General features: G+C 44.8%; 4 protein-coding genes across 5 annotated transcripts in view; 2 read left to right on the top strand and 2 right to left on the bottom strand.

The window, feature by feature from the left end:
• Window positions 1–5,157: 5,157 nt before the first annotated feature.
• LOC108574149 (annulin) lies at window positions 5,158–12,504 on the bottom strand. 2 transcript variants are annotated; one of them, XM_017936675.1, is made up of 10 exons: window positions 11,730–12,504; window positions 7,651–8,000; window positions 7,440–7,572; window positions 7,144–7,373; window positions 6,756–7,069; window positions 6,427–6,696; window positions 6,261–6,340; window positions 6,036–6,180; window positions 5,648–5,954; window positions 5,158–5,562 (listed from the first exon to the last, which is right to left on the bottom strand). In XM_017936675.1, exons 1-10 carry the CDS (start codon window positions 11,860–11,862, stop codon window positions 5,257–5,259), a joined length of 2,268 nt encoding a protein of 755 aa, XP_017792164.1. In that variant the 5' UTR covers window positions 11,863–12,504; the 3' UTR covers window positions 5,158–5,256. The 2 variants fall into 2 exon arrangements, with proteins under 2 accessions (XP_017792164.1, XP_017792163.1); XM_017936674.1 differs by lacking the exon at window positions 11,730–12,504 and adding an exon at window positions 8,180–8,376.
• A 452-nt stretch (window positions 12,505–12,956) lies between these two features.
• LOC108574180 (mitochondrial import inner membrane translocase subunit Tim21) lies at window positions 12,957–13,873 on the bottom strand. The gene is made up of 4 exons (XM_017936715.1): window positions 13,672–13,873; window positions 13,363–13,597; window positions 13,203–13,302; window positions 12,957–13,135 (listed from the first exon to the last, which is right to left on the bottom strand). Exons 1-4 carry the CDS (start codon window positions 13,871–13,873, stop codon window positions 13,001–13,003), a joined length of 672 nt encoding a protein of 223 aa, XP_017792204.1. The 3' UTR covers window positions 12,957–13,000.
• A 651-nt stretch (window positions 13,874–14,524) lies between these two features.
• Window positions 14,525–15,047, top strand: LOC108574150 (transcription and mRNA export factor ENY2). Its single transcript, XM_017936676.1, has 2 exons — window positions 14,525–14,579; window positions 14,819–15,047. Exons 1-2 carry the CDS (start codon window positions 14,530–14,532, stop codon window positions 15,045–15,047), a joined length of 279 nt encoding a protein of 92 aa, XP_017792165.1. The 5' UTR covers window positions 14,525–14,529.
• Window positions 15,048–15,495: 448 nt separating this feature from the next.
• Window positions 15,496–16,093, top strand: part of LOC108574118 (NEDD8) — a 1,832-nt gene continuing 1,234 nt past the window's right edge. Inside the window, exons 1-3 of the mRNA XM_017936636.1 lie at window positions 15,496–15,603; window positions 15,686–15,703; window positions 16,056–16,085. Of these exons, the coding sequence (XP_017792125.1) occupies window positions 15,586–15,603; window positions 15,686–15,703; window positions 16,056–16,085 (66 nt within the window). The 5' untranslated portion in view covers window positions 15,496–15,585. The remainder of the gene's footprint in view (window positions 15,604–15,685; window positions 15,704–16,055; window positions 16,086–16,093) is intronic.

Genomic DNA, 16,093 nt, shown 5'->3' with positions numbered 1-16,093 from the left:
GAAGCAGGCGGTGTTGGTCCGGTAAAATCGAACGAAGCGTTTGTATTCGGCGGTCGGAGGGCAAAGGGACCGGAGGAAAGGTGAGGAGAAGGAGCGTGGCTGTGCGAGGGTGGCAAAGGGGGAGGAAGGGATAATGAGGCGGATGAAGAGAGTACCGGCATAATTCGCGCACAAATATTGCTTCAAGTGGTTGAAGAAGAAGAAAAGGGAGAGAGAGAGAGGAAGAGAAAGAGTGGGTAGCGGTTTCTGGGTAATTTCATAATTAGCGGGGGGCAAAAAGCGAACGGCTGCGAGTTCCATTAAGCCGCGCGAAGGAAGCCCGATCGAGCTGAAACTATTAAAGAGAGCCCTCCGAAAATTATAAATGCGCTCGTTATCCGCGATCTATAGAAGAACGCGCGTCCAATCCGAAGAGGGCACGCGGTTGCTGGCCCGAACGAGCCGGATGAATTACGACGCAATACTTTTTTATCGATTCCATTACGAGACGGAAGGTTGATTCCTTGCGTCGAGAGGCGAGCGAAATCGACCAAGAATTAAACCGGCGTAAATTTGTTTTTGCTCCACGAATCGGTTTCACGAGGCAACGGCAGTTTGAAAGGCGGTCGAAAGCGGTAGTAGCTCCAATTTTTCCTAAATTCCTCCCGACACAGAGAGAAAGGGTGGGGAAATTTACTTTGCGAGTCTTCACCCTCTGCGAAGCGACTCGTAAATCTGTGTAAGGTCAGTGGAATGGGATTCGGGGAAAGGTCGGAGGTGAGAGGCGCGGAACGGAGGCACCCTCTTTCGAGATTGCTCTTCGAGCGGGACAGCTCGGTCGATAAAACAATTGCCGGGGGGATAATCGGCATTATTTACGCCGGATTCTCTGGTAGATAGGCGAGGGTAGCAGCTGGGGGCAGGCGGGGGGACCGGTCTGCTACTCGGAACAACGCGCGGCGCTGCGGGATGAGGGCTGTCGTATCACGGGCCGGAATACTCTTGGTAGGTATACGTAGGAGAGGGTAGTTGGAAGAGAGAGGTCCGAAGAAGATTCCCCGGTAGTAGTTATAAGCCTAGGGTGATCTCGTGCAGCGGCTTCGTCGGCTTATGGCTTATCCTACTGATCCGCCCTCGCCGTTAAACTGCTCCCAATTAGATACGTCACTGGATTTCGATGTCAACTGGCTATATAAAGCCACGATCTCTCCCGAGGGACAACCAGCCGACCAACCAGCCGACCAACCGACCGACCGACCGACCGACCGACCAGCCAACCAACCAACCAACCCCCGACAAAATGCATCGCGTTTTTTTCCACGCTAGGAAAATGCCTACCCCGACGCCGATGTCCGATAGGTGTGTGTGCCAATTTACGCGTTATCTTTCGACAACGAGCATCTTCGTTCCGTTCCGTTCCGTTCCGTTCCGTTCCGTTCCGTTCCGTTCCGTTCCGTTCCGTTCCGTTTCGCTTTACCTTCGTAGCATGCGTGCGAAGGAGGAAAGCGTTGCAAACTCGAGCATCCTGAATGCGTGGATAATTGACGGATAGCAGACTGTTGGTTGGCCGAAGGAGAAGAAAGAATATCGTGCAACGGAGTCTTTAGGAAAGGAAATTACTTCCCAAGTATCTAACAAGTAGATGTCGTCCATTTGCCGAAAATTAGCTGGAGAGCGCGCGCGCGCGCGCGGTCGTATAACGTTATTGCGGAATCGAGGCAATTTGGATGACAAGCGATTACAAGAGGCACGCGAACTGGTTCGCGTCTACGAGTAACACGATAGACGTCGCCGCTTCCACGCCGATTAGATCGGACAGATTCGACGAATCGAATATACCGTTGCGGTCCGATCGGTGTTCGGCTACCGGTGTTCCGCCGGCTATTGTGCCCGAGATCGATGTCCGCGTCAGCCAAATGTTCCTTAGAACCCGTCGTTTCCAAGTCGTTTCTCCGAGGATAACCGCCGTCGTAATAGACGCTGATCAGAAGATGGCCGACACAATGGCCGCGAATTCCCGCGGGCACGGTCTGCTCTTTTCGAACCGCTCGCTCGGCTAAACGAGCATCGTTCTTCCCCGTTAAACGTTGACACGCGATTCCTCTCTCACAATCAGTCGCGCGGCGCATTAAAGGCCATTTGCCTGGCCCCAATTCCACTCGAGCCTTTGTCCTCTGCTTTTTGTCCCGATAAATATACCCTTTGAACTCCGTCAATTTTGTGAACCGGTTCGATCCCCTTTCAGCGCGTGACTTCCTCGACAACCACTCTCCGCTCCTTTTTCTAAGTCACTTAAGAAACCGCTAACGAATTCCCTCCAATCTTCCCATCCTTCCTAACTAATCCTCCGACCTTTTTATCTTCCGACCACCTACCGCCTAATATTTTCCTCCCATCTAACGAAGAATAAAAGGAGAATGTCGATCGTGCAAACGCAGAAAAGGCACGGTGCGTCTGTCAGTTAGTCAGTCAGTCAGTCAGCAAACGAGTCGCTTTCGGGTGACGGGGTGCATGCGTAATAAGGTAGACTCCCTGCCACGTTTCGTCTTCGGGATCCCTCCTACCTTTCCTCGATACGCCACCCTCCCTCGCCGATACGGAGGAAGGCGGAGTGGCCTTTCTACCGCCTCGACTCGACTCGACTCGACTCGACTCGACAAAATCCTCGCGCAAATACACTGTCAGCCGCTCGCAACTGTTCAGGCTTATAGGTACCAGTACGTGAGTAAACAGCCATCCTTCCATGCAAATTAGATTCGAATTCGATACCAGGATCCGTCCACGGAAGAGGGGGTGGAGCGTGCGCGGCAGTTTTCAAGAAGGAAACACCACCGATGCCTGGCAGAGTCGCGTTGAAACGAGCAAAACGCAAGCTTCCTCTTTCAAAAGACGGCGCGGTCAGTCGGCTGTTGCTCCATTCTAGAGCTGCGGGATTCGATGAATTACCTTTCTTCTCGTCGTTACGCAGTCGTTCACCCCTTGTTTGGACAAAGCCGAGCTACCGAGTAGGAAATCCTCGTGCAAACAGAGAAAGGTAAACGGCAAACTGTCGAGGGATCGTGTCAGAAGTTGAGGGAGACAGGCGCGATTCGACTTCCCCCCTTTCGCCTAGAAAATACGTTCGAAGAATTAGAGGGAGGTGGTCTCTATTACGCGGACGAATCGTGAGAAATAAAGGTCGGGGGACGTAAAAGGGAAGGCAGTAACCATTTCGAGACTTTTACTGCAGAGAGTTTTCCTGATGACAGGAAACATTACGTACACGTGCACGCGGCTGGATGCACGCCACTTCCGGGCGCTGCTTCGAATCGCGAAATTAAGTCCTCCGTTGTACACGAGCTAGGATCGAGTATCGCGTCGAATCAGCAAACGGAGATATCGTGTACCCCGGCGAGCAAAACTTATCTCGGATAATTGGACGAGTAATTCTTCTTTTATTTCGCCCGTGAATTCATCCGTCCACGAAGAATTCCCCCAAATATAACGAGCCGGGTGTTACGCGTTATCGCGGTCACTCGCATTCGGTACGATCTCGCTTATGATTGTTTACGATCGCTGGTAATTCGTCGACGTCAGCATTGTTTCACTCTTCAGCATCGTTGGAACGATAGGACGGTGTCGTGCTGCCATCTAGAAACCTGCCTTGAAACCGAGTGACTCGTCGAAGGGGGATGGTGGAACGATTTCTCATCCCTTACCCGTTTAGCTTCCCTACAAGAACGACGAGCGCAGCAAGATACACACACAGCACGAAATGGCATCCGAAGGAGCAGAAAGCCGGAAGCGATCGATCCGTGACGAAATTGGCGAGTAAGGGTTGGGAAGGGAAATCTGGCGAAGGAGTTTTGAAAAGCTCGGTCACACCCTCGACCGCCTGCCATCGACTAATATTTCACGATATCTTCTCGGATTCTTGTAGACCTTTAGGACCCCCTATGGCCCGCTGGCCACACGAAAACATATAGGTACGTCACTGACGTACTGTTCGCGGTGATTCTGATGGATCCGGGGATTCGATGGGAACAAAAGAATGTTGGTTTAGCATGGAAGGCGTGTTTGTTATTTTGATGAGGTATAATGGGATGGATCTTGGGTGTTGATGCATAGCGCGTAGCAGGGTGCCGAGTCCAGAATCCCGTGGATCGAAATGGAGATCGGTACGGGCCCCGTAGGCTTCTTCGAGACCCCTGTAGACAGGGGCCGCAACACGTCCATCACGTGTCACGGTTATGTATTTAGACATATCTCACTACTATCTTCCATATCGCTCTTCCTCTCTCCCTCTTTCTTCCTCTCCCCCCGCGTATCGTCCACTCCAACTTTTCGTTTACCATTTCTCTTCTCCCTTCTGCGATCTTCGTATTCGTCTTCACTTGCTACCAGCTTATTACCGCGTCCCCTCCTTTTTCTTCCTCTTTATTCCGTTAATCGAGACGGGAATCCGCTAGAAAAATATTACCTTGTCTCTAAGCGATTCCGAGCCACCAAACGTGCATTCCTCCTCTGGCTGCGAGAACCCGTGTATACTATACGTATATGTACTACCCACCACACCGCCTACTCCGTCCAACCATAATAAATCGAGCGCGCTCGTAACACGAGGGAGATCTTTCGTCGATTCTCCCTCTTCGAACTTAATCGATCGAACGAAATTCGTCGATCGCGATCGTCGTCGCAACAACCAAGTCTTCTCCGACAGTTTCTTTTCCGGAGACACGGTCGAAGCTAGGTCGAGCTGGCTCCCGCTATCGCGTTCGTTCATCGTCCGCGATATTTCAACGTTAATTTCCCAGATGGTGATGCATGACTCGCGTCAGTGTCGTGCGTGCGCCCGTGAACACTCATCATCGTCCTGGTCGTTTCTACCTCTTCCTCGTCCGCTGCGTCGAACCGTCCTTCTCTTATTCCGAATAATCACGCACACTCGACACACGGGCCGCCTCTCTCTTTCTCCATTTCTGCTCGTTAATATTACCTGCCGTGTGTGTAGTCGGTAGTCCCGGCTAGCCACGCTGCTCAGGTAGTTCTCTGTCGATTGAATTTTTTATCCGAACCGGTATCCCATTCGTCCTGCCGCGTCTGCTCCTTTCTGACGTTTGCTCTAAACGTTCTCGATATCGATACCGCGAGAGGAAAAAGGGTCGTGCGTGCTACCTGAACGAAACAACCTCTGTTCCAACATTTTTATTATATGTATAAAAAAAGACACAACTCTCGTAAGTATGAAAAACTTAAGCTTTCTGGAAGACCCACGCGCACGTATCTGTGCAACTTTCGTTATTCGCCGTTTGTGACAACCTTCGCTGGTTTCACCATGAAATTAACGAAACCGTCCACGTCCTCGAGCTCCTTCGAGTAGAACTTCGCGACGATCGTGGCGCGGCCTTCGAATTTCGGTACCATGGAGAAAGAACACTCGGCGTCCGCGTCAACTTCTACATCTTCCGACAGCTTCAGCTTCAATTGCTCCTTCAGTCCAGGACCCTCGATCAGGAATCTGCACTTTCTCAGCGGAATGGGTAGTGGATTCTTAAATTTGCCGGTTGCGTTCAGCGTCTCGCCGACTACCGGTGCGTTCACCAGCTGTGACAAAAGTGACAACGTTTCATCTCTCTCTCTCTCTCTCTCTGCCGACGAGTATGGAGTAATAATCGTGGAGTATGCCTACCGTGATTTTAACGTCGGGTTTTCTCACGCGAAAATCGTCCTGCGCGAAGTATTCGTAATTGGTGTCTTTGACGGTGGCCAGGCAGGCGATGTTGAACGCGCATTGATTCAACAATCGTGGTCCGTATTCCTCCCAGGAAACGTCCATACGTGCTTCCTCCAACACGCCCGGTCTCACCAGACGATCGACGTTCAATCTTTTCACCGGGTCGCCAACCCGACCGGTGTACAAAACTGTTTCCACCCTTAAAATCACCGAGACTCGGTACTCGTTGAAGCTGCTTCTATTTTTAATCAACAACACCACGCTACGGGAGAAAAGAACGTTGCAAATATCGATTAGCATTGGAACGTACGTGAGCTCGAGCAGAATAGAGAAAAGTAGAAACCTGAAGGGTTGCCCGATTACGATATCGTCGCGGAGCTCGAAATTGAACATGATATCGTTAAACTCTTCGTTGAGGTAGTAACGGCTGAACGACGACTGACTTTGACGCAGTGCTTTTAACATGGCAGCTCGTTCTTCGTCCGATTCTACGAAACAAGAATTCCGTAATATCGTTAACCATTAGATACGTACCATGTGCTTACGTTTAACCATCGAGATTGCTTACTTTCTGGATACTTGTACATATGAGTGATGTCTTCTCTCGCCCATCTGCCGACCGCCTTAGTGCTGATGAATTGCCCTATGCTAAACAGGCAGCGTGAAAAACGAAAGTGAATTTTCTGGTTGAAACTGGTAGGCGACAAGTAACGAGACAAGCCTCGAACACGCACCCGTACACGTCCTTTCGAATCAATTTCAAAGGTTGAGTCGGTCCGTTGTACCGCCAGAACACCTTGTCCGCGTTCACCTCGGCGAAGAGGAAACCGTTGTCGTAAGGTCGCAGGACCTCGCCTCTTTTCACAGCAGCCACAGACGCTGGACCGCAACGATACGCGTCTTCGCTCAATTCTTGAGGAGTGGCGTCGATAGCTTGCCAGCCGGAATCATCCGGCGACAAGTCCATTCTCTTCATCCAAACCTCGTCCCACACGTGGAAATTCCTGCCAACGATTGAAAAAGATTCGAGGGGAAGAAGAAGAAGAAGAATCGTTCTACTTACCATATCGAGTCGCTGTTAAGCTCCTCCATCACTTTCCCTTCCGCGTCGACGAAATAATCGACGGTTAAGCTGCTCTGAGTGTCGTGAGCGCTGGAATAATTGGTCACGACGCGGCAAGGAAGCCCCAAAGTGCGGCAAACGGTGGCCAATACGCCGGAAAACACCCAGCATTGGCCATACTTGACCGGTTTCTTCGTCTTGTAGTATTGCTGAAGGATCTTCTGCGAGCCCAGCCATTTTGTTGGCGGCGTACCACCGCCGAAATCGTCCGACCAATTACCCATCACAGCTCCGTTGTCGTCCGGCGAGTTTACCTGTACCAAAAGGAACAACCTCCCTCTTTAACGTTCGGCCGAAGAAGAACAGTGTTCGATAAATGAATACTCACAGCCGCGGACAAAATTCGAGATATGACAACGGGATCGTTTCTACCGTTGATTCGAACCTTTCCAACTTGAATCATCAGATGGAGAGCGCAGTCTAATATATCTCGCTCGAATTGCGAATACTTCCAAACCGTTGGTCGCAGCCGATTGTAACTTCCACGCCATATCAAACCGTCCTCCGCCATCACGTACTCCTGCCGCTGATCTTCGTCCTCCATGTACACCGTGTCCCCTGAAAAATTCATCGACCGCCGTTTCTTTTTTGTTGCTTCTTGCAATCAAACTTCCATTTCGATACCTTCGCACCAGGGATTGAAGATCAGATAAAACGGATGTTTCATCGTGTAGCTAACGGCTCCGTCCAAATTCTTGTTCTTGGTATCGACGTCCATATTCCATTTGCCTATCATCGCGTTAGGGGCTGGAACGATCTAAGAAGGAAGGATTTGTTCGATTTACCGGATTGTAAATTGATTGGAAAGATATACCGCGCCATGTATACCGCTTGCCTTCAATCGCATGAAATTGGGCTGAATGGCGTCGATGGTGGCTTGCCAGGAACCTTCGGGCGGTTCGCCCGGGTAAAGAACAGGCGTCGCAACGAGGGTACCGTGACCGTATTGCGGCCTCTCGACTCCATCGAGCGTGAAAACTATCGACATACCGTCGATGCTTGGCTCGTAATCTCTCGACAAAGTCAAGTGCAAGTAGAATTCCTGCCCCCGTCTAACGACCAGCCTCGATTTATCGTCCTGTCGAGTCGTCAGGTCGTATCTCGATGTTCTATGGTTCTCTCCATTTTCCGCGATACACGGGTCCACGTCTAGAATCGTCAGAACTGGCACACCAAAATCCTCCCCTGCGCATACAACATTATTCGTTAGCTCCGTTAGCTCACGGACATTACGTACAAATGGCAAAGTGCCAGGTACAATCGACATGCCCTAACGTAAATCTAACGTTTCGCTTTCTCCTCTCGTTTCTCGATTTTTACGAAAACGAACACCGAGGACGCGCGTGAACGAGAACGACACTCACAGTAGAACCGGAAGGGAAACGGTCTAGGGCGGCGATCGTTGAAGGGCCGGTAACGATCGTAGAATCTATAAAACATTCTTCGAGGATTGGGGAATGCAAACTCGTTCCTTGAAAACGAACGAAAGACTGAATCCATCGGCAACAGTCGCTAGCAGTTCCGTGAAATCACTGACTGAGAGATTGCTCTTCGTCACGTTGCCCAGTTGAAGAGGAAAAAGCAGGGGCAAGGCTGGACAAGGCTGGGCATGGCGCCTCGCGCTGACTCGCGACGTCTCGCGTCGCCTCGCGTCGCCTCGCGTCGCGTCCGGTGGGTTGCTGTATTCTAGGAGATCCCTCAAGGACTTCTCTGCATCGGCGAACGCAGCCATACATGGCGTCATCGATGACTCTAGCTACCACACCGGTAGGAGTCACCTACTTTTCATTCTCTCGGTTATTTCTCGTTATTTATTCGTAATTGCAGAGCAAATCGTCGATTGGATAATCCGCTGAAAATGTTTCCATGGAAATGCCTCTCTACGATCGTTAACGACGCCTTTGCCTTTAAAAGATCCACTTTGATCACCTTACGGCGATTCGAAAAACGACGAAAACCTATTAGATCGTCGTTGAGTAAGTCGTTACGGCGAACCGCTGACACGTTTACCACCTTTGGAATTAGTAATTGTTCAATTTCCATATATCGTACAATGTTGTTGAACGTTGCTCGGTACGGTTAATCTTAATCGATTCTGAACTCGCCGTTCAGTTTGATTCGCTCCAACCACGACCCAATTAGTACTTCACCATTGACAAAGAAAATTCCTACTACGTCGCGATCGATTTCTCGTCGATCCGACAGTTTTTGCTTCGCGTTGTCCCGTCGACCAGAAGGAGAAACGAGAACTCGCTCGCATTGACCGTCACCCGTTCTCGTTCGCCGCTGAACGATGCGTTTGCCTTTAGACGACCATGAATCCCCGAGCTTAGCGAACACGTTTCACAGCGAACCGACGCGAGACGTATCTGTGTATTTCGAGAAACACGTCTAGAGAGCTAATTGATCAGGTTTGCCAAATTTTCCACGATACCTCTGTTCCGCGCGTTGCCGTCACAGATTATCGTGCACGGAGGTACTCTGATCGGTTGGAAAAGCAACACGGACGAAGCAACAAATTTATTAGTCCTACTATTTAATCTTCGCTACTCTGTACGGTCGGAAAGTTTGATAATTGAAGATTTCTCGTAGTCGTATCCACCCTTCGATACACCTAATAATCCATTAACGGTGTCGTACGTCAAATCCGGCTGGATCAATTAGCAGTAAATATTGATTAATCGCATAATAACGCGGCAGCCGGGCAACCGATCACGTAATAAATATCGCGTCAAACGATCGAGTTACACAAAGTACCTCCATATAGTACGGGCGTCATTCGATTACTTCAACCGGTTTCGTACGAAACCGATGCTATTTTGGTGAGTCGGTAAGCCGCGAGAAGTTATGGCATCTGCATACCCAATGGTATTGTTTTCGATTAAAAATAACGGCACGAGCCAGTCGGCTATATATACAGGTACACACGAGTGTTCTAGAATGCAGGTTATCCGCGACCAAGCCGATGACGCGTCTTGTTATACTTTTAACGAGACCTGAGAGATCGAGGCGTGCAGTTTTCTGCCGCGTCCACGAGACACCGTGAACTTGGACGATCTGGATCGAAGTTGATTTTGTTGATTCACGGTAGGACACGTGGGCATAGTTCGCTTTCGACGCAGCAGTGTAGGAAGGCAGAATAGGAGGAAGGAAGGTAGCAATTATGGGAGGAACGGGTGTTGTAAATAATTAACCAAAGGCTCGTGTGGCAACTTTTACAAAGTGACTATACTACAGCTACGACGATAAATAGCGAGTATATCTTTCTGTTGCACCTTTGTTTTTTTTTTCCACGTCACGCGACCAGCAATAGTCGCATAAAATTAGCATTCTTGTCGCTGCGTGCGTATCGTTGGTGTTTCAAGCGCGAAACGACTGAAAGACGAACGCTTTAGAGAAACACGGAACTTGGATGATCCTTATCGTATAATAAATTGCGCCCTTCGGCCATAAATCAAGTTTTACTTATTGCGCGACATTATCGTACGGTCGTCTTAATTCGTAACGCCGCGGTTTCCGTTCAGTTCCCGACTAATTTCAATCGTGCAGTCATCGAGGCGATAACTCGCGTAAACGAATCGCAGGGAAAGGGGCGGGATTGAAAGTGCAAACGTAATCTCGTCGAAAGCTCGAATTCGCCAAGATGAATCATAGAATTCGCAAAAAGCTTGGATAATAACACGGGTTTTGCGTAATTTAGGGTGACGTCATGTTTCAGCGGTCAGGGTGTCAGTTGCGCAAGTTTACTTTCATTCATGGCAATGGTCACCACGCCTCGAGGTCACATATGCGTCGCGTTCATTTTTATCTTTTCACGGATTTGCCGATTCCACGAAGACGCGATACCGAGAGAAATAGTCGCTTATGAACGAACGAGTAAACGACAGATTTCAGTTTGAAGAGATAAGAAGAAATAAGAAGAAAAAGCTGCACGGGGAACGATTTGATTTAGGACAACACGAAAAAGAGGAAAATTGAGATTTTCCATCTGGCCGGGAGCCCGGGTTTATTTTCTTTGGTGAAGCACTATCCAGCGAATCTTCGAGCAACGAACGGAACTCGTGTTGTTCGCGCGACTTCTGTTTGCTTGCTAATTTCCAACAGAACACTTCTGTTCGCCAAACCTCTAAACAATATTTCCTCCAAGGTTCCCGCTTCGATCTTCGACTAAGCTGACAAAATATCAGCTAATGATAAGATAGCGCCACGGTGTCGTAAAGGAACCGAAAAAAGGAGCACGTTGGAATGAGAGAAATTGAATAAACATTTGCATAAAACTGTAGTGACATCATCGCCATTGATAAACGCGAATTCTTGGTTCACACTCGAGACCTACGTACATACGTGACTACGAAGATGATTTTAAAGAGCGATGATCGAAAGCACGTTTCGCGTGTATTGAAGATCGAAGGGCACTTGGTATACTTGCCGGCGGCACATGTTCTCTTAAAATAGGCCTTCCAACTTCCGCTTGTACAAGGGGAAAAACATCGGCTCGTGCCAAACACTGGAAGCTTTGGAAAACCTTCGCGGATTACCTTGCGTTCGCGTTACCCGCTTCCGACGTTACAACTCTATGAAGCATTTATAATAATAGTAACACGATAGAGCATAGATCGCGTTACCGTATTGGTGTCGATGAGATTGAACCTGGGCCATTGCTACCGATCTGCTTTTCGAACGAATTTATTTATGGAATCCGAGAGAGCTTCTCTATCACCTTCTATCGTTTCTTTATGACACGCGCCAACGTATAGTCAATTAACCCCTTTCAACTACGGGTCAAAGGCGGCGGAACGGGGTGAGAAATCGAGAGGGAAGTAATTTACGAGTGGAAGAATCTAACTGTGATTACGCGATTAATACGTAGATCGGAATCTGTTCAACTTGTAAACGCTGTTTCTCCAAACTTACCGGAAGTACGTGCAGCAGGTGGCCGCGGAAGGCACTCTGGTTTGGTGCATAACGGCTTCAGAGGACTGTCCGTAACAGTTTCAGGTCTAAACACTGTTCGGAATCTTGAGAAACACGAACAGCACTTGCCCATTTTTACTTCTCTTTCGTAATCCTGTTAGAGCACTGACAGATGTAATAATAATTGCTGTTCGAACGTCTCTTCAGTGTCGGTTCGTCGTGTTTAAATAGGTAGTTTCTGTCATCGGCGCATCTTCTGCGATGTTCAATTTCATCTCACTTCGACACGATTCGATTTTCCAACGCCTTACCTTTCCCCTTTTTCCGAACAGTTCTCTTCGATTGCCTCCAGCAAAACATTTGATTCGACTAGCCAGAGGAAAACTTGAATCTCGCGGGACTGATTATTTAATCGAGGACACTTGGTGTGCTTGAACTATTAATTTGCTCGCGTAAAAGCATGTGGTTTTGCGACAATTTTCAATCGTAATGATTCGTCGAGGTACACAGATCGAAAGCGCGGGCAACCGATAGAATATCGAGAATTTATAAGAAACTTTTCATTTATCAGATAAATTTTGCCGCTGGTAAATATGGTATCGATACTTTCGATAAATTTAGTAAGATAAAATTGGAAATGTGTAACGAGTGATTTCACACCACGTTTTAACCACGAAACCGGACTGACATAGACGACGCGTTGTGTCGATCTGCTCGCAAGTAGATGAGCGACTGTCAGAGAATCAGCTGGTATCGTGAATGATGCAAACGACAAGATTTCCCCGCAGCCTTCGGTCAATTTTTAGGCGGTCGCGAATGCTAACGATCCGTCTACCTTTTTACCTAGCTATCGTGTTATTTGTGTCCTCCTCTACTCTTCGCGTAACAATGCATACGTAATTTTAAACACGTACACGCTCGTTACACTTATGCCTACACGCACGATACCCGGAAGATGAAATCACACGAGTGAGAACTTTCGTTCCGCGAATTCCTCCAATGTGACATCTATTTAAAGATCATTATTTTCAAAGGGTAATGTTGTTCGCATGGTTGTCGGTAAAGAATCGTGACACACGCGAAGATATTTTGTTCGGGCTTATTTGATGATGTACAAGTTGATAAATAAACGTGACACTTTCTTAAGCACCGTCATTTTTATTTGACACAAATTTTACAAAAGTGTATCTAAAATAATATTGTTGCAATTAATCAACAATGAGTATTTCAATACAGGACATATCGTATACTACTTAGAAAGATCTAAAATATTAGCTCAAGTCAAATTCTGTCTCCTTACTGTAATCCTTCTTCTCTTCTCTATTGTCTTCTATTTGAATTACTGTTTGCATTATATCATCCACAAGCACGTATAAATATCTGTACACATATTTACCAGACTCGTTCTGTAATGAAATTTATAGTCAATTTTAATACTAAATGCGGAGAAAGATTCAAAATAACGCTTCTTACTTCTTCAACTTCCAAATTCACAGTGCCACGTCTCTTTATACCTTGAATGTAAAATTTCATTCTCATGTGACGTACTCCGTCCTTCTCGAAGATTACATGACTGTAAAATAATGCATCGTGAGTAATAATGAAGAAATTACAAGTACTGGTTTAATTTTACCTTATACGACTTCGGCGTCCTCGCCGACTTTCTTCTCCGTAAGCTTTTATAGGTTCTCCAAGAGCATCTATTACTTTAGGATGTTTGATAAGAGCGTTTAAGGCTTTGGTGTATACGTTATTTGGACTTTTACTAGAAAATAATTCATCAAAAATCATATAAAACATGAAAGCTGTGATTCCTACACCACCAATTATTACACCTAAGTACCCAGCAGATTTTGTATTTTCCTTAACTGAAATAAAAGTAATATTCAGAGGAGCACTGATTTTTATAACATATATCTCCATGTACGTATATGAAATTTACCTACATCCGCAAATCCAACTTGTACTTTATTTTCATATTCGGTAGTATCTGCTTTAGCAATTGATTTCTTTGTACGATACGATGCATTTGAATGAAAATTAGATTTTATATTAAAGTTAGAAAAAACACATACATGTTTTAGATTAGATACTGCTGCAAGTCTTTTAGATGAAATGCAATTGATCACTCTTGTTGATGCCATTCCCTAGAATATTGATGAACATGATATGACAAGAAAAAAAGGAATCAAAAGGGTTACCAACTATTGCGAAATACCCGAAAACTCTACCCATAAATAATCAAATTTTCTACGCGACGTTTCTTGTCGGTAGAACTGATGCCCAAATAAAGAATGAAAATATTTATAAAAATACACAAACAATATGAAATATCGTGCAGCTGATGTTTCAGATAAATTGTACACTGTAAAATAAATGTAACAAAATAATAAAATAATTCTAAAATAATTAGAAGCATTATACGAATCGTGGTATCACCTTTGCAAAATAACTTTTAATAATTTATTTTCTTTCGAAACTTTACATACCTATGTATGATGAGTGAGAAATATTTCATTAGTAAAAAAAAGTTTAATATTTACGAATAAGAATTATTCGTTGTATCTTAATGAAAACTCAATTCAAACGACACTTTCGTAATCTATAATCATGTTTGGTTACTTTAGGGTATAGACGAAAGTGAAACGATGTTAGGTTATAAAGCCGCGAAGACAAAACACAACATAACCTATCTTACATGTCAACAAGAGGTGGTCAGTGTGATTACCATTAAAAAACGGAATTGCAAGGAAGACGCTTAATTTTATTAATATAAAAGTAGATAATAATAGAATTCCTAATGAAGACTGCTCCACATCAAAGACTAGTTATGGTCGGAGATCGTGACGGGTATGTATTCCTCATATGCGTATGTTATATTTCTTCTTAGTTTTTATTAATTTTATATTATAATTACGTATTATACATATCTTCAATCGTTAATTACGATACATTACGAATGAATTGTTCTGATGTACAAGTTTTCTTATTTCTCGTGCCGAACGTTTTAATTGAACTGAGAATTATATGTATGTATGTTATTTCACAAAAATGCAAATTATCTTACCATGTTATCAATTCTGTTTTAGACTGAAAGAATTATTACGTCGTCGATTAGTCGAATGTGGATGGAGAGATCAAGTAAAATTAATCTGCAAGGAATTGATAAAAGAACATGGTCATGATGTTACTTATGATAAACTGCTTTCGATGGTCACAACTAAAGCAAGGACACTGGTTCCAGACTCTGTTAAAAAAGAACTCTTACAGAAGATAAAAAATCAACTTATTGCTCAAGAGGAAAAATTAAAAATGTAACATTTAAAGATGTTTACTTGTCAACTTTTATTTTGTAAAAAGAATCATTTTTGCTAAGATTATATACAAAGACTATTGTAACATTTTAATATGTATTATGTATTGTTGTATTATATTATCATGAGTAACATTCATCGATAAGCTTATGCTAAAATTATAAATAAATTATATTTACATAGATTGATGTGAATGTTTTGGTTATTTAATTGCGAATATATTTATACTCAGTTAAGACGTAGTACGTAAATAGGCATAGTTTACAATTGCATAAAAGTTATATATAAATCGTTTTATTTCACGAGAAGCCGTAAAAGTAATCGACGATGCAGACAAAATTATAATTATTATTCGAAAACTACCGATATCGTGAGTTCACAGTTTGCCGTTAGATGGAGATATAGAGACTTTTGCTGAATATAGTTGGACAACAGAATTTTTTATTCAAAGTTCAAAGAACCGCATAAGTGCATCTTTGTGTCAATAATTTATAATAATAATAATACGGTGATTGTTTCAGTTACCTTTTAACGCATAAACAATGTTGATCAAAGTGAAGGTAAGAACATTGAACAAGGGAACATGGACCAACTACCAGCATTTATAACCAGTCCTGAAAATGTATTCTAACCTTGTTTCAGACTCTCACCGGAAAGGAGGCAAGTAATTGCAAAATAATCTTATGTATTTTTAACGTTCAAAAAAAAAAAAAAAAAATTTCTTTTAATAAAAAAAAAAAAATTTAAAAAAAAAAAAAAAAAAAAAAAAAAAAAACGAAAGAATTGTAAGAGTAAAGTTATCTGCTCCAGTAAAATCGCGTTATCGCATTTGACACTTAACGTACCGTTAAAAATATATCGTTATAAATTTCAGTTTATTTCATAATACAGATATATTTTTTCACATTTATTATCGTTTAGCATAATGTTTTAAAAATATCTCGTTGATACGTGCGATAAGCAAAAGTACATGTAACTTAAAGAACAGTCACAGATATCGTTATTCTCATAGATTGAAATAGATATAGAACCTACAGATAAAGTGGAAAG

The sequence above is a fragment of the Habropoda laboriosa genome, unplaced genomic scaffold (assembly GCF_001263275.1).
Source record: "Habropoda laboriosa isolate 0110345459 unplaced genomic scaffold, ASM126327v1 scaffold222, whole genome shotgun sequence".
Lineage (NCBI taxonomy): Eukaryota > Metazoa > Arthropoda > Insecta > Hymenoptera > Apidae > Habropoda > Habropoda laboriosa.
Note: the sequence above shows the minus strand (reverse complement) of the source record. Positions and strands in the feature narration are given on the sequence as shown.

Bases quoted from the DNA above. Each gene is read 5' to 3' on its own strand.
- LOC108574180 (XM_017936715.1), bottom strand. From the start codon at position 13,873: ATGGCATCAACAAGAGTGATCAATTGCATTTCATCTAAAAGACTTGCA. The intron at 13,303-13,362 runs GTAAAATTAAAC...ATTATTTTACAG, and splicing joins GGACGCCGAAGTCGTATAAG to TCATGTAATCTTCGAGAAGG. The intron at 13,136-13,202 runs GTAAGAAGCGTT...ATTTCATTACAG, and splicing joins TGAATTTGGAAGTTGAAGAA to AACGAGTCTGGTAAATATGT.
- LOC108574149 (XM_017936674.1), bottom strand. From the start codon at position 8,315: ATGGATTCAGTCTTTCGTTCGTTTTCAAGGAACGAGTTTGCATTCCCC. The intron at 7,070-7,143 runs GTGAGTATTCAT...CTTTTGGTACAG, and splicing joins CTCGAATTTTGTCCGCGGCT to GTAAACTCGCCGGACGACAA. The intron at 6,697-6,755 runs GTAAGTAGAACG...AATCGTTGGCAG, and splicing joins CTTAACAGCGACTCGATATG to GAATTTCCACGTGTGGGACG.
- LOC108574150 (XM_017936676.1), top strand. From the start codon at position 14,530: ATGAAGACTGCTCCACATCAAAGACTAGTTATGGTCGGAGATCGTGAC. The intron at 14,580-14,818 runs GTATGTATTCCT...ATTCTGTTTTAG, and splicing joins ATGGTCGGAGATCGTGACGG to ACTGAAAGAATTATTACGTC.